The sequence below is a fragment of the Eschrichtius robustus genome, chromosome 12 (assembly GCF_028021215.1).
Source record: "Eschrichtius robustus isolate mEscRob2 chromosome 12, mEscRob2.pri, whole genome shotgun sequence".
NCBI lineage: Eukaryota > Metazoa > Chordata > Mammalia > Artiodactyla > Eschrichtiidae > Eschrichtius > Eschrichtius robustus.
The window spans coordinates 31,210,371-31,235,166 of record NC_090835.1 but is presented as its reverse complement, the minus strand read 5'-3'; the positions used below and the strand labels follow the sequence as shown (position 1 = coordinate 31,235,166).

Here is a 24,796-nt window from a genome sequence, read left to right as displayed (position 1 = left end):
TAAGTGATGCAGTCTAGGAGATTAATGATTACTGATTAGTTCCTGATGGCAGTAATTTCTTAACAGAATTTTAAGACTTCTATCCCACATTTATTATCTCAAGAATATAAAAATACAATTAGTCATAGTTAGGAATTCCTTTATTCCTTATCAAAACAGTCTAACAGTAAATGTAGATTATATGCTTTTATTTTTACATATAAGTTATCTTTTTTTGGAGATATCTTTCATCAGGACTCTTGCCACATTTATACCTTGTCCTTCTAGTAAGAGGGTAAAATTTTACATTAATCGTATTCAAAGAACATGGCTATTGTAACAGACAAAAAAAGCACGGAACCTAGGCAGGAGAGTGGAGAGTTTTTCCACAGACATATTTAAACTTCTTCCCAGTACAAAAACATCTGTGTTGTTGCTTTAGACATAACTTTACAAATCAAAAGGTCTTATAGGACAATCCAGATGAAATGTCATTAAGTATTTTAAGGAAATCCCAATGACTTGAAATTCAAGTCCAAGCTAGATATTTAATGTTTTCTTTATTGCAAATATGATGTCTTTAACCTGAGGTACAGAGTTGTCTTCTAGAACCTTTGCATAAGGCATAGGGACATCGGCACCGGTGACACGAATTACAGGAGCATCCAGAAAGTTGAACGCGGGGCCTAAGAGGGAATGAGGTGCAAATGAGAGAGGCATGAAAAACCAGCTGAGCACCACCACCTCAGCATAGCAGGTATGGCTGCCCAGAGAAGGAAAATCTGAAGAAGGAAATCTGAAATCTGAAATGAATGCTAATTACAGAGAATTTTTTCTGGTCTTGCTTTTTAAAACATTTACCCAAAGGAAAAATCCCAAGCTGACAAGTTGAAAATTCAAGTCATTTGACCACCCCTAGCTTTTGATTGTTTTGTCCTGTAACACAGTGTTTATTATGGTTTAACTGTTCTGGAATCAGTTTCTCTGAAATACCTTCCATGATCCTGGCACAGATTTCAGCTCCTACTCCAAACTGTGGCCAGCCTCCTTCCACAGTTACAAGGTGATTGGTCTTCATGACACTGGCTTCTATTGTTTCAATGTCCATTGGTCTGATGGTTCGCATATTTATCACCTAAACAGATAATAAATAGCTTTACAGAGCCACTTCCTCACAAATATAGTCTTATCCCCAAAATGCTACTTCCTTTCTTGTTTCCTGTTAATCTTTGGGTCTAGGGAAACATAATCTGCCCATTCATGAACAAAATGTCAAAAGGAAAACTAATTAAAACAAAAATCTTTATCTCCACTACAAGCATCTTTGGTCACTTACCGAACTCACTTATCCTCCCTTGGCCTTAACTTCCTCCTCATCAAAATAATAACTAACATGTGACTGCTTACCCTGTACCTGGCACTACACTAAGTATAATTCTACAACCACCCTGATGGGACAGTAAATGTATTATCCTCATTTTATAGCTGATGACAGAGATTTAGAGTACGTAACATGCCCAAGTGTAACTAGGAAGTGATACCTCCTGGTTATGAAAGGGTTAGACTCGATGACTTCTAAGTTTTCCCTTCTCCCAAACTCCAGCTCCAAGGTTGGATCTTAACTTGACAAAATACATACTAAAAAGATCCAGACCCTAGGTGGTAGAAGGCTAGGTATTTGAAAAGCAAGTAGGTTCCCAGCTTTAAGCAGAGGCAGAACTAAGTGACAAAGCAAGATTTTATACCTAATTGACATGTTATAGAACTCAAACGCCTCTTTCTGGGTCTTAAACTTAAAGGGACCTTTCTGATTCTTTTTTTTTAATAAATTTATTTTTATTTATTTATTTTTGGCTGCGTTGGGTCTTTATTGCTGCGCGTGGGCTTTCTCTAGTTGCAACAAGCGGGGGCTACACTTCATTGTGGTGTGCAGGCTTCTCACTGTGGTGGCTTCTCTTGTTGTGGAGCACGGGCTCTAGGTGCGCGGGCTTCAGTAGTTGTGGCTCGCGGGCTCCAGAGCACAGGCTCAGTAGTTGTGGCGCACGGGCTTAGTTCTCCGCGGCATGTGGGATCTTCCCGAACCAGGGCTCGAACCTGCATCCCCTGCATTGGCAGGCGGATTCTTAACCACTGCGCCACCAGGGAAATCCCCTGATTTTTTAAGAACAAGTGAATATCCACTCACCTCACATTCAATTCCCTCTTTAGATAGCACCGTCGCAGCTTCTAAGCAGTGGCTCACAGGTCTTGAATGGGAAACTATGGTTACATTTGTCCCTGAAACAAAGTGGTCACAGATCAGAGGTCAGGTTGAAACCAAAGACACTGTCCTGCTCTGCAGCCAGCTATGGTTCTTCTTCATTTTAGAATCTTAAACTCAACTACATTCCAGCGAGATGAGGAATGTGGCAGCCTTCCTAGAAACGAAATACAAATCTACTGGACCGAGATTTAGAAAAGAACAAATATATGCACAATCAGGGCATGACACATTTTAAACTTGAACTCATCCTATAATTTCCTAGTCAAAGTAAAGGGCAGTGACTTCTAGACTGAATTTGATGAACATAAATAGAGGGCACGGATTACAAATAATGTTTACATGTATACTAATTTCTCTTACCTTGCCTTTCTATTTTAGCTTTTCCAATAGGAATCAGAAAATCTTTTGACTGAGCCTCTGGGGGAAGTTCAAAAGGAACTCCATACATCAATTCATTCTCCAACACCACCACTGCAAAATATAAATATTTAAACCAAAGTAACTACATGACTAAAAATGTATATGCAACACTATCATTCATATTGTGAAAAGTTTCACTGTGCTGATTAGGAAGCCTCATACCTATCGTGTCCAGTAGCCTTGAGGATGGTTTAAGTACAGACATCTGTAGTCTGGGCGATCCTGATTTTATCTATGGGGTTAAACCGGTGTTGTAGGTATGCAGCAAATTTCTCCGGTATCTAATTGGCCCCGTTATAGTCAGAAATAAGAAAAACACCACACTTTTTCCTATCTTTACTATATCTGTAAATCACTAACATTTTATATGATATGTCTAAGCCTAACTAGAAGTCTTTAATGGTTCCTTCCATGCATATATTTCATTTTTGTTCTTTAATGTTCAAAAGAGACCCACAACACGTCACGCTACTGACCTGGATTGTTATCCCGAATGGCTGATTTAATAAGTCCTTTTGCATCCTCTGAACTCCAGGGGCTGACCACCTTTAAGCCTGGGCAGTGCCCATACCAGGCGGCAAAGCACTGTGAGTGTTGGGCAGCTACGCCTGCTGAAGCGCCATTGGGCCCCCTGAAGACTATGGGCACAGGCTGAGAGCCCCCTGACATGTAGTAGGTCTTGGCAGCTGAGTTTATAACCTGGTCGATGGCTTGCATAGAGAAGTTGAAGGTCATAAATTCACAAATGGGCCGCAACCCAGCCTGTCAAATCAAAAACATAGATGTTAAAAAGACTAGAAACAGCAATTTAGAGTGGCAGACCACCACTTCGCTCCCCCAACATTCAAGCAATATTTTTAAAAGGTCATGTTGAAAGCAATCTCTTTGCATAAGATTCATAAAGAGGACTACATACCATAGCAGCACCTACAGCAATTCCAGCAAAACCCATCTAGAACGTAAAACGCAAACATAAGTAAAAATCCACAAAAATTAGAACAGTGGGAACACTTTAATAGACATGCCCCTCAAAGGTCTGCTTCCTGATGGAAGGCTTACCTCAGATATGGGAGTGTCTATGATCCTCTTATCTCCATATTTCTTCCACAGGCCTCGACTAACCTACAATTAAGCAATGACCCCATTACTTTTAATTGTACTGGGGGCAAATGGCCACCTCAATTTTGTATAGCTTTCATGTATCTTGGTTACCTTATATGCCCCATCATACTGGGCAACTTCTTCCCCAAGTAGAAATACCTTCTCATCTCTTTCCAGCTCCTCATCCATACCTTGATTTATAGCCTCACGAACTGTCACCTGTCACAGGTATGGGAAAGCAGTCAATAAGCTACAGCATTACTTAGGATACTATTGAGATTCTCTCTCTTGACCTAGGCTGCCCACAGCACACAACGTAAAAACTATCACTAGAACAGGCTTCTCTTCAAAAGTTCAAAAAATTGAAAAAGTAACATTTCTATCACTCATAGCCAGTCTTTGACTGGATGTGTAAATGAGAAGTATACTGAACACTTTATTGATGTGCACCTAAGCTTAAGAAATCTGCTTGCTGGCCAGACCAGCTCATAGGTGGCTTCCTAAGTAGAAAAGTGTACTAGTTAATTTTATTTCCACATCTGGTACACTGTGGGGCAGAGAACAGTCAAGGAAGCCTAAATACTACTACATATTGAGCGCTCACTAGGTGCCAGGCACTGCCAAACACTTTGCCTTCAGGATGTAGGAGTTATTTTACTACACAGGTTGGTAGAATCCTCCAGTAACAAAAAGGGGAAGAGAGGGCAATTCCTCAAAACGCTGAACACAGAATTACCATATAATCCAACAATTCCACTTCTAGATATAGACCCAAAGAACTGAAAAGCAGGGACTCAGATAATCGCACACCAATGTTCACAGCAGCATTATTCACAAATCCAACAGGTGGAAACAACCCAAATGTCCATCAAAGATGAATGGATAAGCAAAATGTGGTATATGCCTACAACGGAATATTTATTCATCCTTAAAAAGGAATGAAATTCTGACACCATGCTACAACATGGATGAACCCTGAAAACATGCTAAGTGAAATAAGCCAGACATAATAGGACAAATGCTGTATGATTCCATATATAGGAGGTCCCTAGAATAAATTAATAGGCACAGAACGTACAATAGAGGTTACCAGGGGCTAATGGGAAATGGAGAGTTATTGTTCAATGGGTACAGTTTCTGTTTGGGATGATAATAAAGTTCTGGTGGTGAATGGACAACGTGGTGAATGTACTTAGTCCCACTGCATATACAGTTTAAAAGGGTAAATTTTGTTATGTATATTTTCCCACAATAAAAAATTTTAAAGGGGAGAGTGAGGGAAAAAGCGTCAAGTCTAGTTCCCTCAGATCGGACATCTGATTCCCCTGAGCCTCGCGCGGGTGACATGCGGCCCCAGCCTCCGCGCCGGGACGAGGGGCCTCGCCGGCCCGGCTAGCGTCCAGGCCAGTTACCTGCAGTGCAGCCGGCGCTGTGCGGTGGAAGCGCCTCCTCAGCAGCCCGGAGACCTGGCGGGGAGAGAGAGAGAGAGAGAGAGAGAGAGAGAGGACGCTCAGAGGGGACGCAGACTGGGCAGAGATCGCGCAGGGTCATGGGCCCGAGAGCCGCTGCCGACCTGCTCAAGGGGTCTCCGCGTCAACCCAGCCACCACCGCCATCTTGACCGTGTCCTCTAGCCGCCGCCGAATGACAACACAGCAGGGACGCGGACTACTCAGGCCCCATTTCCCCTGCTGGCGCGGGCCAATGGCAGGGCACGGCGTCTGCGTGCCCCGCCCCCCAGGGCGCCGGGGGCCGAGGAGGCGTGTCAGGGGTCTCGCCACTCAGCCTGAGGCAACCTGGGATCAACGTTATTGATAGCTGGCGGCTGCTGGCGCGCCGGTTGCACGCCGGGAGCACGTCCCTGCGTGTTGATACGTGGATCGCGGGGACCAAAAATCAGACTCTAAGAAGCATAACTCGAGGCCGAGGGACGTTCAGAATTAGGCCAGGCTTCTGCAGGCGCTGAAATTCTTTGGTAAGAAGTAGCCCTTTTACACAGTTTGGTGACTGGGGATTTACAGTCTTAGAGGTGAGCCTAAGTTCTCTTGGAAGCACTGTCTGTTCGCTCTTTTTTTTTTTTTTTTTAACATCTTTATTGGAGTATAATTGCTTTACAATGGTGTGCTAGTTTCTGCTGTATAACAAAGTGAAGCAGCTATACACATACATAATCCCCATAGCTCCTCCCTCTTGCGTGTCCCTCCCACCCTCCCTATCCCACCCCTGTAGGTGGACACAAGGCACCGAGCTGATCTCCCTGTGCTATGCAGCTGCTTCCCACTAGCTATCTATTTTACATTTGGTAGTGTATATATGTCCATGCCACTCCCTCACTTCGTCCCAGCTTACCCTTCCCCCTCCCCATGGCTTCAAGTCCATCCTCTACGTCTGCATCTTTATTCCTGTCCTGCCCCTAGGTTCTTCAGAACCTTTTTTTTTTTTTTTTTTAGATTCCATATATATGTGTTAGCATACTGTATTTGTTTTTCTCTTTCTGACTTACTTCACTCTGTATGACAGACTCTAGGTCCATCCACCTCACTACAAATAACTCAATTTCGTTTCTTTTTATGGCTGAGTAATATTCCATTGTATATATGTGCCACATCTTCTTTATCCATTCGTCTGTCGATGGACTTTTAGGTTGCTTCCATGTCCTGGCTATTGTAAATAGTGCTGCAGTGAACATTGTGGTACGTGACTCTTTGAATTATGGTTTTCTCAGGGTATATGCCCAGTAGTGGGATTGCTGGGTCGTACGGTAATTCTATTTTTAATTTTTTTAAGGAACCTCCATACTGTTCTCCACAGTGGCTGTATCAATTTACATTCCCACCAACAGTGCAAGAGGGTTCCCTTTTCGCCCTCTCTAGCATTTATTGTTTGTAGATTTTTTGATGATGGCCATTCTGACCGCTGTGAGGTGATAACTCGTAGTTTTGATTTGCATTTCTCTAATGATTAGTGATGTTGAGCATCCTTTCATGTGTTTGTTGGTAATCTGTATATCTTCTTTGGAGAAATGTCTATTTAGGTCTTCTGCCCATTTTTGGATTGGGTTGTTTGTTTTTTTGATATTGAGCTGCATCAGCTGCTTGTATATTTTGGAGATTAATCCTTTGTGAGTTGCATTGTTTGCAAATATTTTCTCCCATTCTGAGAGTTGTCTTTTCATCTTGTTTATGGTTTCCTTTGCTGTGCAAAAGCTTTTAAATTTCATTAGGTCCCATTTGTCTATTGTTCTTTTTATTTCCATTTCTCTAGGAGGTGGGTCAAAAAGGATCTTGCTGTGATTTATGTCAAAGAGTGTTCTGCCTTTGTTTTCCTCTAAGAGTTTGTTAATGTCTGGCCTTACATTTCGGTCTTTAATCCATTTTGAGTTTATTTTTGTGTATGGTGTTAGGGAGTGTTCTAATTTCATTCTTTTACATGTAGCTGTCCAGTTTTCCCAGCACCCCTTATTGAAGAGGCTGTCTTTTCTCCATTGTATGTTCTTGCCTCCTTTAGCAAAGATAAGGTGACCAAATGTGTGTGGGTTTATCTCTTGGGCTTTCTATCCTGTTCCATTGATCTGTGTTTCTGTTTTTGTGCCAGTACCATACTGTCTTGATTAATGTAGCTTTGTAGTATAGTCTGAAGTCAAGGGAGCCTGATTTCTCCAGCTCTGTTTTTCTTTCTCAACATTGCTTTGGCTATTCGGGGTCTTTTGTGTTTCCATACAAATTGTGAAATTTTTTGTCTAGTTCTGTGAAAAATGCCATTGGTAGTTTGATAGGGATTGCACTGAATCTGTAGATTGCTTTGGGTAGCATACTCATTCTCACAATATTGTTTCTTCCAATCCAAGAACATAGTATATCTCTCCATCTATTTGTATCATCTTTAATTTCTTTCATCAGTGTCTTATAGTTTTCTGCATACAGGTCTTTTGTCTCCTTAGGTAGGTTTATTCCTAAGTATCTAGGTATTTTATTCTTTTTGTTGCAATGGTAAAGGGGAGTGTTTCCTTAACTTCTCTTTCAGATTTTTCATCATTAGTGTATAGGAATGCAAGAGATTTCTGTGCCTTAATTTTGTATCCTGCTACTTTACCATATTCATTGATTAGCTCTAGTAGTTTTCTGGTAGCATCTTTAGGATTCTCTATGTATAATATCATGTCATCTGCAAACAGTGACAGCTTTACTTCTTCTTTTCCAATTTGGATTCCTTTAATTTCTTTTTCTTCTCTGATTGCTGTGGCTAAAACTTCCAAAACTATGTTGAGTAATAGTGGTGAGAGTGGGCAACCTTGTCTTGTTCCTGATCTTAGTGGCAATGGTTTCAGTTCTTCGCCATTGAGAACGATGTTGGCTGTGGCTTTGTCATATACGGCCTTTATTATGTTGAGGAAAGTTCCCTCTCTGCCTACTTTCGGGAGGGTTTTTATCATAAGTGGGTGTTGAATTTTGTCAAAAGCTTTCTCTGCATCTATTGAGATGATCATATGGTTTTTCTCCTTCAATTTGTTAATATGGTGTATCACGTTGATTGATTTGCATATATTGAAGAATCCTTGCATTCCTGGGATAAATCCCACTTGATCATGGTGTATGATCCTTTTATGTGCTGTTGGATTCTGTTTGCTAGTATTTTGTTGAGGATTTTTGCATCTATGTTCATCACTGATGTTGGCCTGTAGTTTTCTTTTTTTGTGACATCTTTATTTGGTTTTGGTATCAGGGTGATGGTGGCCTTGTAGAATGAGTTTGGGAGTGTTCCTCCCTCTGCTATATTTTGGAAGAGTTTGAGAAGGATAGGTGTTAGCTCTTCTCTAAATGTTTGATAGAATTCGCCTGTGAAGCCATCTGGTCCTGGACTTTTGTTTGTTGGAAGATTTTTTTTTTTTTTTTTTTTTTTTAATTTAGGGAAGGCTCTTTTATTTATTTATTTATTTTTATATTTATTTTTGGCTGTGTTGGGTCTTCGTCTCTGTGCGAGGGCTTCCTCCAGCTGCGGCAAGCGGGGGCCACTCTTCATCGCCCTGCGCGGGCCTCTTCACTATCGCGGCCTCTCTTGTTGCGGAGCACAGGCTCCAGACGCGCAGGCTCAGTAGTTGTGGCTCACGGGCCCAGTCGCTCCGCGGCATGCGGGATCCTCCCAGACCAGGGCTCGAACCCGTGTCCCCTGCATTGGCAGGCGGATTCCCAACCACTGCGCCACCAGGGAAGCCCTGTTGGAAGATTTTTAATCACAGTTTCAATTTCAGTGCTTGTGATTGGTCTGTTTATATTTTCTATTTCTTCTTGGTTCAGTCTCAGAAGGTTGTGCTTTTCTAAGAATTTGTCCATTTCTTCCAGGTTGTCCCTTTTATTGGCATAGAGTTGCTTGTAGTAATCTCTCACGATCCTTTGTATTTCTGCAGTGTCAGTTGTTACTTCTCCTTTTTCATTTCTAATTCTATTGATTTGAGTCTTCTCCCTTTTCTTCTTGATGAGTCTGGCTAATGTTTTATCAATTTTGTTTATCTTCTCAAAGAACCAACCTTTAGTTTTATTGATCTTTGCTATTGTTTCCTTCATTTCTTTTTCATTTATTTCTGATCTGATCTTTATGATTTCTTTCCTTCTGCTAACTTTGGGGTTTTTTTTTTTGTTCTTCTTTCTCTAATTGCTTTAGGTGTAAGGTTAGGTTGTTTATTTGAGATTTTTCCTGTTTCTTGAGGTAGGATTGTATTGCTATAAACTTCCCTCTTAGAACTGCTTTTGCTGCATCCCATAGGTTTTGGGTCATCATGTTTTCATTGTCATTTGTTTCTAGGTATTTTTTGATTTCCTCTTTGATTTCTTCAGTGATCTCTTGGTTATTTAGTAGTGTATTGTTTAGCTTCCATGTGTTTTTATTTTTTACATGTTTTTTCCAGTAATTGATATCTAGTCTCGTAGCATTGTGGTCGGAAAAGATACTTGATACAATTTCAATTTTCTTAAATTTACCAAGGCTTGATTTGTGACCCAAGATATCATCTATCCTGGAGAATGTTCCATGAGCACTTGAGAAGAAAGTGTATTCTGTTGCTTTTGGATGGAATGGCCTATAAATATCAATTAAGTCCATCTTGTTTAATGTGTCATTTAAAGCTTGTGTTTCCTTATTTATTTTCATTTTGGATGATCTGTCCATTGGTGAAAGTGGGGTGTTAAAGTCCCCTACTATGATTGTGTTACTGTCGATCTCCCCTTTTATGGCTGTTAGCATTTGCCTTATGTATTGAGGTGCGCCTATGTTGGGTGCATAAATATTTACAATTGTTATATCTTCTTCTTTGATTGATCCCTTGATCATTATGTAGTGTCCTTCTTTGTCTCTTGTAATAGTCTTTATTTTAAAGTCTATTTTGTCTGATATGAGAATTGCTACTCCAGCTTTCTTTTGATTTCCATTTGCATGGAATATCTTTTTCCATCCCCTCACTTGCAGGCTGTATGTATCCCTAGGTCTAAAGTGGGTTTCTTGTAGACAGCATATATATGGGTCTTGTTTTTGTATCCATTCAGCCAGTCTATGTCTTTTGGTTGGAGCATTTAATCCATTTACATTTAAGGTAATTACCAATATGTATGTTCCTATTACTATTTTCTTAATTGTTTTGGGTTTATTATTGTAGGTCTTTTCCTTCTCTTCTATTTCCTGCCTAGAGAAGTTCCGTTAGCATTTGCTGTAAAGCTAGTTTGGTGGTGCTGAATTCTCTTAGCTTTTGTTTGTCTGTACAGGTTTTAATTTCTCCGTCCAATCTGAATGAGATCCTTGCTGGGTAGAGTAATCTTGGTTGTAGGTTTTTCCCTCTTATCACTTTAAATATGTCCTGCCACTCCCTTCTGGCTTGCAGAGTTTCTGCTGAAAGATCGGCTGTTAACCTTATGGGGATTCCCTTGTATGTTATTTGTTGCTTTTCCCTTGCTGCTTTTAATATTTTTTCGTTGAATTTAATTTTTGATAGTTTGATTAATATGTCTTGGTGTGTTTCTCGTTGGATTTATCCTGTATGGGACTCTCTGTGCTTCCTGGACTTGATTGACTATTTCCTTTCCCATATTAGGGAAGTTTTCAACTATCATCTCTTCAAATATTTTCTCAGTCCCTTTCTTTTTCTCTTCTTCTTCTGGGACCCCTATAATTTGAATGTTGGTGCATTTAGTGTTGTCCCAGAGGTCTCTGAGACTGTCCTCAATTCTTTTCATTCTTTTTTCTTTATTCTGCTCTGCGGTAGTTATTTCCACTATTTTATCTTCCAGGTCACTTATCCATTCTTCTGCCTCAGTTATTCTGCTACTGATTCCTTCTAGAGAATTTTTAATTTCATTTATTGTGTTGTTCATCACTGTTTGTTTGCTCTTTAGTTCTTCTAGGTCCTTGTTAAATGTTTCGTGTATTTTCTCCATTCTATTTCTGAGATTTTGGATCGTCTTTACTATCATTACTCTGAATTCTTTTTTCAGGTAGACTGCCTATTTCCTCTTCATTTGTTTGGTCTGGTGGGTTTTTACTTTGCTCCTTCATCTGCTGTGTATTTCTCTGTTTTCTCATTTTGCTTAACTTACTGTGTTTGGGGTCTCCTTCTCACAGGCTGTAGGTTCGTAGTTCCCGATGTTTTTGATGTCTGCCCCCAGTGGGTAAGGTTGGTTCAGTGGGTTGTGTAGGCTTCCTGGTGGAGGGGACTGGTGCCTGTGTTCTGGTGGGTGAGGCTGGATGTTGTCTTTCTGGTGGGCAGGACCGTGTCCAGTGGTGTGTTTTGGGGCGTCTGTGAACTTAGTATGATTTTAGGCAGCCTCTCTGGCTATGGGTGGGGTTGTGTTCCTGTCTTGCTAGTTGTTTGGCATGGGGTGTCCAGCACTGGAGCTTGCTGGTCATGGAGTGGAGCTGGGTCTTAACGTTGAGACGGAGATCTCTGGGAGAGTTCTCACCTATTGATATTATGTGGGGCCGGGAGGTGTCTGGTGGTCCAATGTCCTGTACTCAGCTCTCCCTGCTCAGGGGCTCAGACCTGACACCCGGCCGGAGCACCAAGACCCTGTCAGCCACATGGCCAGGTATGTGGGGAGTTTCTTGCCTTTTGGGAAGTCTGAGGTTTTCTGCCACTGTTCAATAGGTGTTCTGTAGGAGTTGTTCCACGTGTAGATGTATTTTTGATGTATCTGTGGGGAGGAAAGTGATCTCTACGTTTTACTCCTCCGCCATCTTGAAGGTCCTCCTCTCTGTTGGTTCTTTAGAATGTGAACAAGAGCTTTCATGTGTGCCACGCATTGTGTTATTTAATTCTCACAAGAACCCTCTCAGGTAATTAGTGTTATTATTATGGGCTCCATTTCTCAGGTGGGTAGACTGAAGCTGGGATTGGTTAAATGAGCCAGGATTTGGCTTTAGGATTGTCTGACTCTGAAGGGTAGTCTTTTCCCACTGCTTCCTAAAGTGGAAGTTGGGGTCCCGCCTGGGAGGGAGTTACAACAACCCGCATTTAGAGAGGGACTTATGGGGCCAAACACCCTACTAGGGAAGCCTCTGGAAGCTTCCTCTCCTTGGTCTCATTTCGACCGGGGTGGGGCTGGGAGGTGGGGAGGGGGTGGGGGGTGTCAAGTGGGACCCCTGGGGACTCCCTCAGTCCTCACTCTTCCCCAGGACATTCCAAAAACTTTTCTGAGGGCTGCGGGCTGCTGGTCTGCAACCTCAGAATCTGGGTTTACTGTAAGGGCTCTGGGAGGCCAGTGCAGCAGGGCAGCGACTAGGTCACAGGAGTGGGTCTGGTTGCTGAGTGAGAATGAAAAGAGGGGGATGAGCAGGGAGACCCCAGGGAGTCTTTGGCAGAGGGAGAGCTGGTCTAGAGGGCAGTTTCAGCATGAAGAGGAGGGGACAGGTTTGAGATTTATTTCAGACTGGAATCAATAGGATTGCCGTGAGGAAAGGGGAAGAGTGGAGGAAGGTTTTGGGGTTTTTTGTTGTTGTTGGATGGAGGGGGGGAGCCTGAGAGCAGGTGGGAGGTAAGAATCCATTCTGAATAAGCTGTATTTAGATGACTGGATCATACCCAGCTTGAATATAGAAGCTTGGAGCTAGAGGCTAGGTAGCGCTAGAGAAATAAATTTGGGCGCAGCTGCATAGAGATGGCCTTTAGTCTCTGGGCCTCCGCTTCATCGTCTTTAAAATGGAGAGATAGTCTCTAAGGTATGGAGTCAGGACCTTCTGTCTCCCTCATCTGGCACCGTCCTCTAGTCCCTTCAGTCTGTGGACTGAAATAAAAGCGCACAATGTGAGAGCTGTGAGTTTCGTTTTATTTGGGGATGTACTGAGGACTATAGCCCAGGAGACTGCCTCTCAGATGGGGCTGAGGAACTGCTCCGAACAGGTAAGAGGGGAGGTCAGCACATACATGATTTTGGAGAAGGGTATGCAGTCAAGCACACATCTTGGTAGAAGGTTACTGCTAGTCATGAGTAGATATTTTAGTTAATGATTTTTTTTTTTAATAAATTTATTTATTTATTTTTGGCTGTGTTGGGTCTTCGTTTCTGTGCGAGGGCTTTCTCTAGTTGTGGCGAGCGGGGGCCACTCTTCATCACGGTGCGTGGGCCTTTCACTGTCGCAGCCTCTCTGTTGCAGAGCACAGACTCCAGACGCACAGGCTCAGTAGTTGTGGCTCACGGGCCCAGTTGCTCCGCGGCATGTGGGATCTTCCCAGACCAGGGCTCGAACCCGTGTCCCCTGCATTGGCAGGCAGATTCTCAACCACTGCGCCACCAGGGAAGCCCTAGTTAATGATTTTTAGTGCTTTTCTAAGTATAGTAAGATGCAAGAAATTGGGTTCATAAATTTTTCTCCTGAAACTATTTATTTGAAGGCCTGTTTCGCCAGTTTTCTCAGAGCATAGAGTGCCTCATTGTCAGTCTCTGTCCTGAACACCTTTCAGGGTATGTTGATGGTCAGAGACTGCAGTGGCTAATGACTCAATACTTGTAGAGCACGATGGTGAGCAACATTCTCTACTTGGCAAGTTCTTGGCAGGAGACCCCAGCAGTTTCCAGACAGCCACGGCATCCCTGGGAAATCCCTGAATTTGAGATGTCAGCCCTCACGGATTCCTGGGTTCTACTCAGAATGAAAATGTGTGTCAGTTCTCCCACCACTCCCGTCTGTCCCACCATCCAACACTAAAAGATTTCAGGATTGGGAATTCCCTGGCAGTCCAGTGGTTAGGGCTCCACATTCCACTGCAGGGGCATGGGTTCAACCCCTGGTTGGGGAACTAAGATCCCACAAGCCATGCAGCATGGCCCAAAAAAAAAAAAAAAAGATTTCAGGATTAAAATTACAAAGCAAAAGGAGACATCAGGTAAGGGAACAGTGACCCAAAGAGAAGCCAGAATCCTGTCCTTTGATCTAGACAAAGGACAGGATTTTTGGGCTATATTTACACAGAGATCCCAAAAAGCCAGGAACCCTGAGTCCTTGCAGCTAGTCTGGCCAGTTTAGTCAGGAAGGCCGCGGCGACTCCAGAGGACTCAGCTGGCCTCAGGTGAGAATTTCCTTTTAAAATAATGACTGTGGACATTTCAGACACATTGAGTATCTTCATCAGTATATGTGCTTTCCTTTTAAACTTTATAAATGGCCAGTTTGGAAAAGCTAGGCATAATTTTATGTTTCGGAGTAAAAAGCACAAAAGATGGAAGTGCTGAATTTTATTTTATTTTTTCATTAGTTTTTTAATAAACTTATTTATTTATTTTTTTGATGTGTTGGGTCTTTGTTGCTGCGTGTGGGCTTCCTCTCGTTGCAGCGAGCGGCGGGGCTACTCTTTGTTGTGGTGCACAGGCTCCTCATTGCAGTGGCTTCTCTTGTTGCGGAGCACAGTCTCTAGGTGCGCGGGCTTCAGTAGTTGTGGCACGCGGCCTCAGTAGTTGTGGCTCACGGGCTCTAGAGCGCAGGCTCAGTAGTTGTGGTGCACGGGCTCAGTTGCTCTGCGGCATGTGGGATCTTCCCAGACCAGGGCTTGAACCCGTGACACCTGCATTGGCAGGTGGATTCTTAACCACTGCGCGACCAGGGAAGTAACAGAAGTGCTGAATTTTAAATCCGTTATCTTTTTAAAGCCACTCTACATTTATATGCTCGCTGGATTTTACAGAAAGGGATTGGAAAGTGTAAGTTGGCCAACTAGGCCACTTTTCTCTTGGAATTAAATCTTCCCAAAGTTCCAGGAACATTTGTCCTCCAGTCTCTTTGGGTTGTCAGTCATCAGAAAGTCCTTTATCCAAAGTTTTCAATCTCCACAGGCTTGACCAATATTTTTTTGTGGTGGTTTTTTTTGTTTGTTTGTTTGTATTTTGGTCATTGCAAGCAAGGTTTTTTAAAGAGGACTTCTCGCTCCTCCATCTTTTTTTTTTTTTAATTTATTTATTTATCTATTTATTTATTTATTTATGGCTGTGTTGGGTCTTCGCCTCTGTGCGAGGGCCTTCTCCAGTCGCGGCAAGCTGGGGCCATTCTTCATCGCGGTGCACGGGCCTCTCACTATCGCGGCCTCTCTTGTTGCGGAGCTCAGGCTCCAGACGCGCAGGCTCAGTAATTGTGGCTCACGGGCCCAGTTGCTCCGCAGCATGTGGGATCCTCCCAGACCAGGGCTCGAACCCGTGTCTCCTGCATTGGCAGGCAGATTCTCAACCACTGCGCCACCAGGGAAGCCCTCGCTCCTCCATCTTTTTAGGTGTAACTTAAACACAGTAAAATGCACATTTCCACCACCCCAGAAAGTTCTCTCATGTCTCCTCTTAAGTTATTCCCCACATATCACCTCACAGGCAAACACAGATCTGGTTTCCATAGTCATATTTCTGTTGGCCTGTTTTAGAACTTGAAACAAATGGAGTTATACACCGTGTGCTCTTGTGTCTGGCTTATTTAGCTCAGCAAAATGTTACTGAGATTGATTCATCCATGTTAAGTATTAATAATTTACTCCTCTTTTTTTTTTCTCATAAATTTTTCTCTTGAGAGATCTTAAGACTCACAAGAAGAACAAAAATACAAAGAGTGTGCAGGAGTTTTCATATACCTTCCATCCAGCTTTGCCCAGTGGTAATATTTTTTATAACCATAGTACGTTGTCAAAACCCAGAATTAACATTAGTACAATACTATTAACTCAGGTAGACACTTTATTCAGCTTTCACCAATTTTTATATGCATTTGTGTGTGTGTGTGTGTGTAGTACTATGGAAATTTATCATAAGTACAAATTCATGTAACCACCAGCACAGTCAGAATATAGAATTTTTCCATCACTACAGAGAAACTCCCTCGTGTTACCTCATAGATACACCTTCTCCAACCCCTAACTCCTGGTAACCACTAATCTCTTCTCAAACACTATAATTTGTTATTTCATGGAATCATGCAATATGTAACTCTTTGCAATTGACTATTGTCACTCAGCCTAATGCCCCAAGATCCGTGCAAGTAGTTGCATGTATCAACATTTCATTCTTTTTTATTGCTTAACAGCTGTATGGCTATATCAGTTTATCCATTCATCCACTGAAGGACTTCTGGGTTGTATTCAGTTTTAGCTATTTCCAATACAGCTGCTGTGAACATTGGTTTACAGGTTTTTGTGTGAACATAAATTTTCATTTCTTTAGGTATCCAGCAGTATGATTGTATGTTAAGTGTATGTTTAACTTTTAAGAAATTGCCATGCTGTTCTTCCAGAGTGGCTGTACCATTTTAGGGTTCCTCCAGCAATGTAGGAGACATCCAGTTGCTCTGGGGTCATTGCCAGCACCTGATATTGTCAATAATTTTTATTTCAGACATTCTAATAGATGTATAGTGATATCCCTCGTGATTTTGATTTGCACTTCCCTAATATTTAATGATGTTGAACACCTTTCTACATATTTACTTGCCATCCATCTTTGGTGAAGTGTCTGTTCAAGATTTTTGCTCATATTCTAATTAGATTGTTTTATATAGTGATGAAATATGAATAACATAAAATTTACTATTTTAACCATTTTTTTTTTTTTTTGGCTGTGTTGGGTCTTTGTTGCTGTGTGCGGGCTTTCTCTAGTTGTGGCGAGCGGGGGCTACTCTTCGTTGCGGTGCGTGGTGGCTTCTCATTGCAGAGCATGGGCTCTAGGCACGTGGGCTTCAGTAGTTGTGGCACGCGGGCTCAGTAGCTCTGCAGCATGTGTGATCTTCCCGGACCAGGGCTCGAACCCGTGTCCCCTGCACTGGCAGGCAGATTCTTAACCACTGCGCCACCAGGGAAGCCTTTTTCAACCATTTTTTAAAAAATAAATTTATTTTATTTTATTTATTTTGGGCTGCGTTGGGTCTTCATTGCTGCACGCAGGCTTTCTCTAGTTGCGGCGAGCAGGGGCTACTCTTAGTTGCGGTGCGTGGGCTTCTCATTGCGGTGGCTTCTCTTGTTGCGGAGCACGGGCCCTAGGCGCGTAGGCTCAGTAGTTGTGGCTCGTGGGCTTAGTTCCTCTGTGGCATGTGGGATCTTCCCGGACCAGGGCTCGAACCCGTGTCCCCTGCACTGGCAGGTGGATTCTTAACCACTGTGCCACCAGGGAAGTCCCTTAACCATTTTCAAGTGTACAGTTCAGTGGCATTAAATGATTTCACACTGCTGTTCAATTACCACCGCCATCCATCTCCAGAACTTTTTCATTTTCCCAAAAGGAGACTCTCTATCCCATTTCTGAGCAAAATATCTTTTATAATTTTTGCATATTTTATTCCAATATATCCATATACACTTTGTTTTATATTTTATTTTAAATTTCAAAAATGTTTTGAATAGGAAATTCATCCCATTGCAGGAAAAAAAATTCAAGTAGTACAGAAAGGTACGACGTAATCGTCCTTCCTGCTCCTGAACCTCAGTTACGCTGCCTCTGCCCCCTGCCACGGCAGCCACCATTACTCATTTCTTCTGTCAGTTTACAGAGAAGGGCTATTTATGTATAAGCTCTTTCTTTACACAAATGTTAGGTTTTTTAAAATATTTTTTTAATGAGCATATAGTAAAATTAAATGTATGTGTGTGTGTATGTGTGTGTGTGTGTTTCTAAGCTGGTACAGATTTGGGTAATGACAGCCACAATCAGCATACACAATGGCTCTATGACCCCCAAAACTCCCTCTGGCTGTCCTTGTGACACCACACCCTCCATCCCTAATGCCTGACAACCCCTAATCTGTGTCTCTGTTGCCACACTATTGCCTTTTCCAGAATGTTATATAAATGCAATCACACAGTATATAACTTTTTGAGACTGGCTTCTTTCACTCAACACAATGCCTTTGAGATTGATCTGTGTTGTCACATGTATGGATAGTCCATTCTTTTTTATTGCGAGTAGTATTCTGTTTTATGCACGCACCACAGTTTGTTCATCCGTTTACCTGTTAAAGGACATTTTAGTTGTTCCCAGTTTTTGGTGATGATGAATAGAGTTAATATAAAATTTTTGTACAGAATTTTGTATGAACATACATTCTCATTTCTCTACCATGCGATATTGGGATTGCTGGGTCATATGCAAGTGTATATTTAACTTTTAAGAGACTGTCAAACTGTCTTCTGGAGTACCATTTTGTATTCTCAACAACAGTGTATGAGAGTCCCAGTTGTTCCACATCCTCACCAACTCTTGATGTTATAATTTGTTTGTTTTTGTTTTTTGCCTTTCTAATGGATGTGCAGTGATATCTCATCATGGTTTTGATTTTCATTTCCCTAATGGCTAATGATGTTAAGTATCTCTTCGTTTGCTTATTAGCCATTTGTATGTCATCTTTGGTAAAATGTCTGTTTAAGTCTTTGCCCATTTTTTCTTGGGTTGTTTGTTTTCTTAAGGTTGAGTTTTATATATATATATGTGTGTGTGTGTGTGTGTGTGTTTGTATGTATATGTGTATATTCTGGATATAAGCTGTATGTTGCATATGCGATTTGCAAATACAGTCATCCCTTGGTATCTGCGAGGGGATTGTCTCCAGAACCTCTCCCATCCTGAGGTTACCTAAATTTGTGAATGCTCAAGTCCCTTATAGTAGTGAGACAGGCTAGGACCTGGGATCTGGGACCCTCTACTGGAGTGCTTGCACCTGGACAAACGTCTCCTTCGGCAATAAAATACAAAGAAAGTATAAGGGACTAAAAATAACTGCATGCATGTGCAGTTGGGGCAAAGTGTGAACAATAAGATGCAAAAAGGCCAAAACCCAACTGCCACTTCTGAGGTGCCCAGAGCAAAAGCAGGGTACCCTGATGATGCCTGCACACAGCACCACCAAGGGGGTGGGCAGAACATCTAAGCCAGCCCGCCTCTAGCCTTACCCCATTTAAGGAACCAGCTCACCACCCCCCTCGGAGAGTGAGCAAGGGTAGCTGTTACTTGTTCTCACTCCCTCGTGCTGCAGCCCGAGTCCCAGTAAAGCCTTGCCCGAATTCCTTGTCCGGCCTCTTATCAATTTCTAACAGTAGGACCTCTGACACAATCCTCTGTTGGTTGAATCTGCAGGTGTGGAATCTGTGGATACTGAGGGCCCACTGTATTTTCTCCCAGTCTGTGACATATCTCTTCATTCTTTCAACACTGTCTTTCAGAGAAAAGGTTTAATTTTTGATGAAATTCAATTTACCAAAATTTTCTTTTATGGTTCATGTTTTGGTGTCATGTCTAAGAACTCGGCCTAACACCAGGTTGTAAAGCTTTTCTTTAATGTTTTCTTCTACAGTTTTATAGTTTTACGTTTAGCTCTATGGTCCATTTTGAGTTAATTTTTGTATAAGGTGTGAGGTTTAGGTCCAGAGTTTTTTTACATATAGATGTCCAATTGTTTAACACTGTTTGGTAAAAAGACCATCTTTCATCCATTGAATTGCCTTTGCACCTTTGTGCAAAAATCAGTTGGTTGTTTTGAGTGGTTTCTGGTTTTGGACTCTGTTCTGTTTCATTGATCTCTGTGTTTATCCCTTTTTCAGTATTACATTGTCTTAATTACTGCAGCTGTACAGTAATTTTTTAAATCAAGTAATGTGAGTCTTCCAGCATTTCCTTTTCAAAGTTGTTTTACAATCAGCTTAACTGCAGCTACAAAAAAAAATCTTGATAGAATTTTGATTGGAATAGTGTTGAATCTATAGAACATTTTGGAAAGAACTGGTATCCCATTTACTTCAGTCTTCTTTGATTTTTTTCATCAGGCTTTTGTAGTTTTCAGCATACAGATCTTGCACATAGTTTATTAGATTTATGCCTAAGATTTTCTGTCCTTTTTAGGCTATTGTAAATGTTATGTTTTAAAAATTTTGGTTTCTGGTAGTTTACTGCTAGTGTACAGAAATGCAGTTGATTTTCAGGTGTTGACATAATGTTCTGCAACCTTGCTAAACTCATTTGTTATTTCTAGAAGATTTTTTTGTAGATTCCATGGGATTGTCTGCTTGGACAATTATGTTGTCTGCGAAAGAGACAATTTTATTTCTATCTTTCTAATATTTATGTCTTTTCTTTCTTTTTCTTGCCTTTTTTGCTGGCCTTCTAGTACCCATGTTGAATAGGAGTGGTAAGAAGGAACATCTTTGCCTTGTTCCGCATCTTAGAGGAAAAGCATTCAAACTTTTACCAGTAAGTGTGATGTTTGTTTTAATTTTTTTGTAGAGATCCTTATTCAGGCAAAGGAAGTTCCCTTTGTTTCTAATTTACTGAGTTCTTTTATCCTGAATGGCCATCGAATTTTGTCACAAGCCTTTTCTGCAACAATTTATATGATCATTTGATTTTTCTTCTTTAGTTTGTTAACATTGTAGATTACGTTGATTGAGTTTTAAAAAATATTTATTATTTATTTTATTTTTAGCTTGGCTGCGTCGGGTCTTAGTTGCGGCACGCGGGATCTTCGTTGTGGCACGCAGTATCTTTAGTCGTGGCATGCAGGCTTCCTAGTTGCAGCATGCATGCGGGATCAAGTTCCCTGACCAGGGATTGAACCTGGGCCCCCTGCATTGGGAGTGAGGAGTCTTACCCACTGGACCACCAGGGAAGTCCCTACATTGATTGATTTTTAAATATTGAACCAATATTGCATTTCTGGTATACACTCTGCTTGGTCACAGTGGGATATATGTATGTACATATACACATATGCACACACATATATATTGCTGGATTTTGATTTGCTAATTTTTGTTGAGGAGATTTCTGTCTATGTTTATGAAAGATAATTGGTCTATAGTTTTCTTCTGTTGTCTGACTTTGGTATCAGGGTAATTAATGGTGGCCTCAAAATGAGTTGGGAAGTGTTCCCTCCTCTTCTGTTTTCTGAAAGAGGTTGTGTAGAATTGGTTTTATTTCTTCTTTAAATGTTTGGTAGAATTTATATTTGAAAACATCCAGAGATTTCTTTTTTATGGAGTTTTTTTTTTTTTGTATATAAGATTTTTTTTTTTTTTACAATTTAATCATTCAACAATTTAAAAAAATATATTTATTTATTTATGGCTGCTTCAGGTCTTAGTTGCAGCACACAGGATCTTTCGTTGCGGCACGCAGGCTTCTCTGTAGTTGCAGTGCGTGGGCTCTGTAGTTGCAGCACACAGGCTCTCTAGTGGTGGCGTGTGGGCTCAGTAGTTGCCCTGCCGCATGTGGCATCTTAGTTCTCCGACTAGGGATTGAACCCACGTCCCCTGCATTGGAAGGCGGATTCTTAACCACTGTACCACCAGGGAAGTACCTTTTTTATGGAGCTTTTATTTATATATTTTTTAAAGTTTAAAAAATTTTTATTTATTTATTTATTTTTGGCTGTGTTGGGTCTCTGTTGCTGCACGTGGGCATTCTCTAGTTGTGGTGAGCGGGGGCTACTCTTTGTTACCGTGTGCGGGCTTCTCATTGCAGTAGCTTCTCTTGTTGCGGAGCATGGGCTCTAGGCGTGTGAGCTTCAGTAGTTGTGGCATGTGGGCTCAGTAGTTGTGGCTTGTGGGCTCTAGAGCGCAGGCTCAGTAGTTGTGGTGCATGGGCTTAGTTGCTCCGCGGCACATGGGATCTTCCCAGACCAGGGATCAAACCCCTGTCCCCTGCATTGGCAGGTGGATTCTTAACCATTGCGCCACCAGGGAAGTCCCTTTACGGAGCTTTTAACTACAAATTCTATTTCTTTAATGAATATAGGATTATTCAGGGTATCTTTTTATTCTTGGGTAAATTACAGTTGTTTTTATTTTTCAAGGAATAAGTCCATTTCATCTAAGTTGCCAAATTTATATATGTTGATTTGTTCACAAAATTCACTTTTAAAGTCTGTGGGGTCTGTAGTGATATCCCCTTTGTAATTCCTGAAATTAGTAACCTGTGTCTTTTTTTTTTTTAATTTTATAAATTTATTTATTTTTTATTTTTATTTTTGGCTGTGTTGGGTCTTTGTTGCTGTGTGTGGGCTTTCTCTGGTTGCGGCGAGTGGGGGCTACTCTTCGTTGTGGTGTGCGGGCTTCTCATTGCTGTGGCTTCTCTTGTTGCGGAGCATGGGCTCTAGGCGCGTGGGCTTCAGCGGTTGCGGCACGTGGGCTCAGTAGTTGTGGCACACGGGCTTAGTTACTCCATGGCATGTGGGATCTTCCTGGGCCAGGGCTCGAACCTGTGTCCCCTGCATTGGCAGGCGGATTCTTAACCACTGCACCACCAGGGAAGCCCCAGTAACCTGTGTCTTTTGTCTTTATTTCTTCGTCAGTCTGGCTAGAGAATGTTGATATTTTACATTTTTGTAGGTAATCCAGAAGGTTCGGTTCAGGTTGCAAGTTTCAGCCTGCCTGCTGTGGGCTGTGGTTCCAAAGTCAGCTCAGTTTTTAAAGCATTTGCAGTGCCCTTTGGATCAGTCCCACGTGTGTGCTACCCAGTGGTCAGTCGGGGACCGTGGTAGTGTGCTACCTTGTAGCTCAGATGGCAAGGCTTGTGATATGCTGTTTAGTGTCAGATCTGTACATGTAAGCTCCAGGGTGAGCCCAGGAGGTCATACATAGCTTTCTGGGATGTCTCTCTAGATCTCCCTCATCTCTATGATGTTCTGAATACCTTTTGATGCCCTAGACCCTTCCTTCCTCGTCCCCTAGCCAGAAAGATAGGTGTATTAGTTTGCTGGGGCTGCCATAACAAAATACCACAGACTGGGTGACTTAAACAACAGAAATTTATTTTCTCACGGTTCTGAAGGCTGAAATTCCATGATGAAGTTTCCTGCAAGGTTGATTTCCTCTGAAGCCTCTCTCCTTGCTTTCTTGCTGTGTCCTCACATGGTCTCTCCTCTGTGCATGTACATGTCTGTGTCCTAAACCCCTCTTCTTATAATGACACTAGTCATATTGGATTAGGCCCTACCCTAATGACTTCATTTTACCCTCATTACCGCTTCAAAGGCCATCTCCAAATGTAGTCACATTCTGTGATACTGGGGGTTATGACTTCAATATATGAATTTGAGGGGGATCATTCAGCCCCTAACAGTGTGGCTTTAGTTTCCCTGCTCTGTTGTGCACTTCTCACTGCTGTGTCTGCGTCTGGGACCACGGGAGGACAGGGAGAGAAACAAAGCAATGGTATTCTCTCCATGCTCTTGGAATCACAGCTCCTCTGGTTAGAGACAAATTTCCCCTCCATTTAGAGTTTTAAGCATCTGACCACCCACTACTGCCACCAACACTAAGGTATTGCCTGCAGGGTGGGGCAGGAAAACAGAAAAAAGAACAAGAATAACAAAAACCAAAATGGAATATTCCCCTGATTCCCCACTCCCCAACCCCCAAACACACACACACACACACACACACACACACACACACACACACACACACTCCTCAGATCAGAAAGAGAGGGCTTCTCTTGGAACTCTTTCTGTCTGCACCTGATGAACACTTCTGAGTTTTGAGCAGGTGCACTTGAAACCAGGCTGGGCAATACTGAAGGGAAAAAACCTGAACTTCTCACCAGTTTTGTGGACCTTTGGATTCTGGTCTCTTTCCCTGATTCACCTGCTACCATTTGCTTTTCAAAATCCTTAGGTCACTGCTCCATGCATTCTGAAAGGGTTTGTAGTTGCAGTTAGTGTGATAGATAGGGCAGAGTGTGTTACTCCATCTTTCCTGGAATCACCACCCTGTACATTGGCTTAAATGTTACCTTTTAAGACACATGTACTGCCCTGTGCTGTTTTTTCATTAGAAATACACCTTGGAGGGCTCTGCATATCAGTGCAAGTAGCTTTCCCTCATTCATCTTCACAGGTGTATAGTGTTCCAGAGTGTGGCTGTATCATAATTTGTTTAACTGATGCCCTATTACACCATGTCCTAGTCTTCTGGTCTTTACTGTTATAATCATGGTGCAATGGAATGTCTTGTCCATGTGTTTTTGCACACCCATGTAAAGGCATCTGTGAATAATTTCTAGAGGAAGAATTTCAAGGTCAAAGTAACTATGTGCATTTTAAATTGTGTTCAGTATTGTCATATTGATTTCCAAATTTACTTTCAAACAAGGAATATCTAAAAGTGCCTTTTCCCCCACACTTTTGCTGATATAGTTCATGTGTGCACGTTTCTACATTGAGATCTGTATTAAAGGTCCACTGGCAGAAACTGGCATCCCAGCACTGCCACTTACTAGCTTTGTGACCTTGAGCTCATTACTCGTGGCGTCTGTACCTCATCTCTCTTTGGTTAAATGGGTGTCTTGAGTCTTTTGGGGCCACTGTAACAAAATACCATAGACTAGGTAACTTATAAAACAACATAAATTTATTTCTCAAAGTTCTGGAGACTGGAAAGTCCAAAATCAAGGTGTCAGCAGATTTGGTGTCAACCAGCCTGCTTCCTGGTTCATAGATGTCTGTCTTAATGTCCTCAGATAGCAGAAGGGGTGAGGGAGCTCTCCAGGGTCTTTTTTTATAAGGGCACTGATACCATTCATGAAGGCTTTGCCCTCATGACCTAATC

General features: G+C 42.0%; 2 protein-coding genes across 3 annotated transcripts in view; one reads left to right on the top strand and one right to left on the bottom strand.

Moving 5' to 3' along the window:
* Positions 1–133: 133 nt before the first annotated feature.
* Positions 134–5,511, bottom strand: PDHB (pyruvate dehydrogenase E1 subunit beta). Its single transcript, XM_068557547.1, has 10 exons — positions 5,337–5,511; positions 5,176–5,229; positions 3,875–3,982; positions 3,722–3,784; positions 3,579–3,614; positions 3,139–3,424; positions 2,603–2,713; positions 2,165–2,256; positions 973–1,114; positions 134–665 (listed from the first exon to the last, which is right to left on the bottom strand). The coding sequence occupies exons 1-10, from the start codon at positions 5,376–5,378 to the stop codon at positions 520–522; spliced, it is 1,080 nt and encodes a 359-aa protein (XP_068413648.1). The 5' UTR covers positions 5,379–5,511; the 3' UTR covers positions 134–519.
* Positions 5,512–5,519: 8 nt separating this feature from the next.
* The window catches only part of KCTD6 (potassium channel tetramerization domain containing 6), a 58,313-nt gene continuing 39,036 nt past the window's right edge, over positions 5,520–24,796 (top strand). For both annotated transcript variants that reach the window (XM_068557549.1, XM_068557548.1), the window contains exon 1: positions 5,520–5,737. The gene's annotated coding sequence lies outside the window, so the exon portion shown is untranslated. The remainder of the gene's footprint in view (positions 5,738–24,796) is intronic.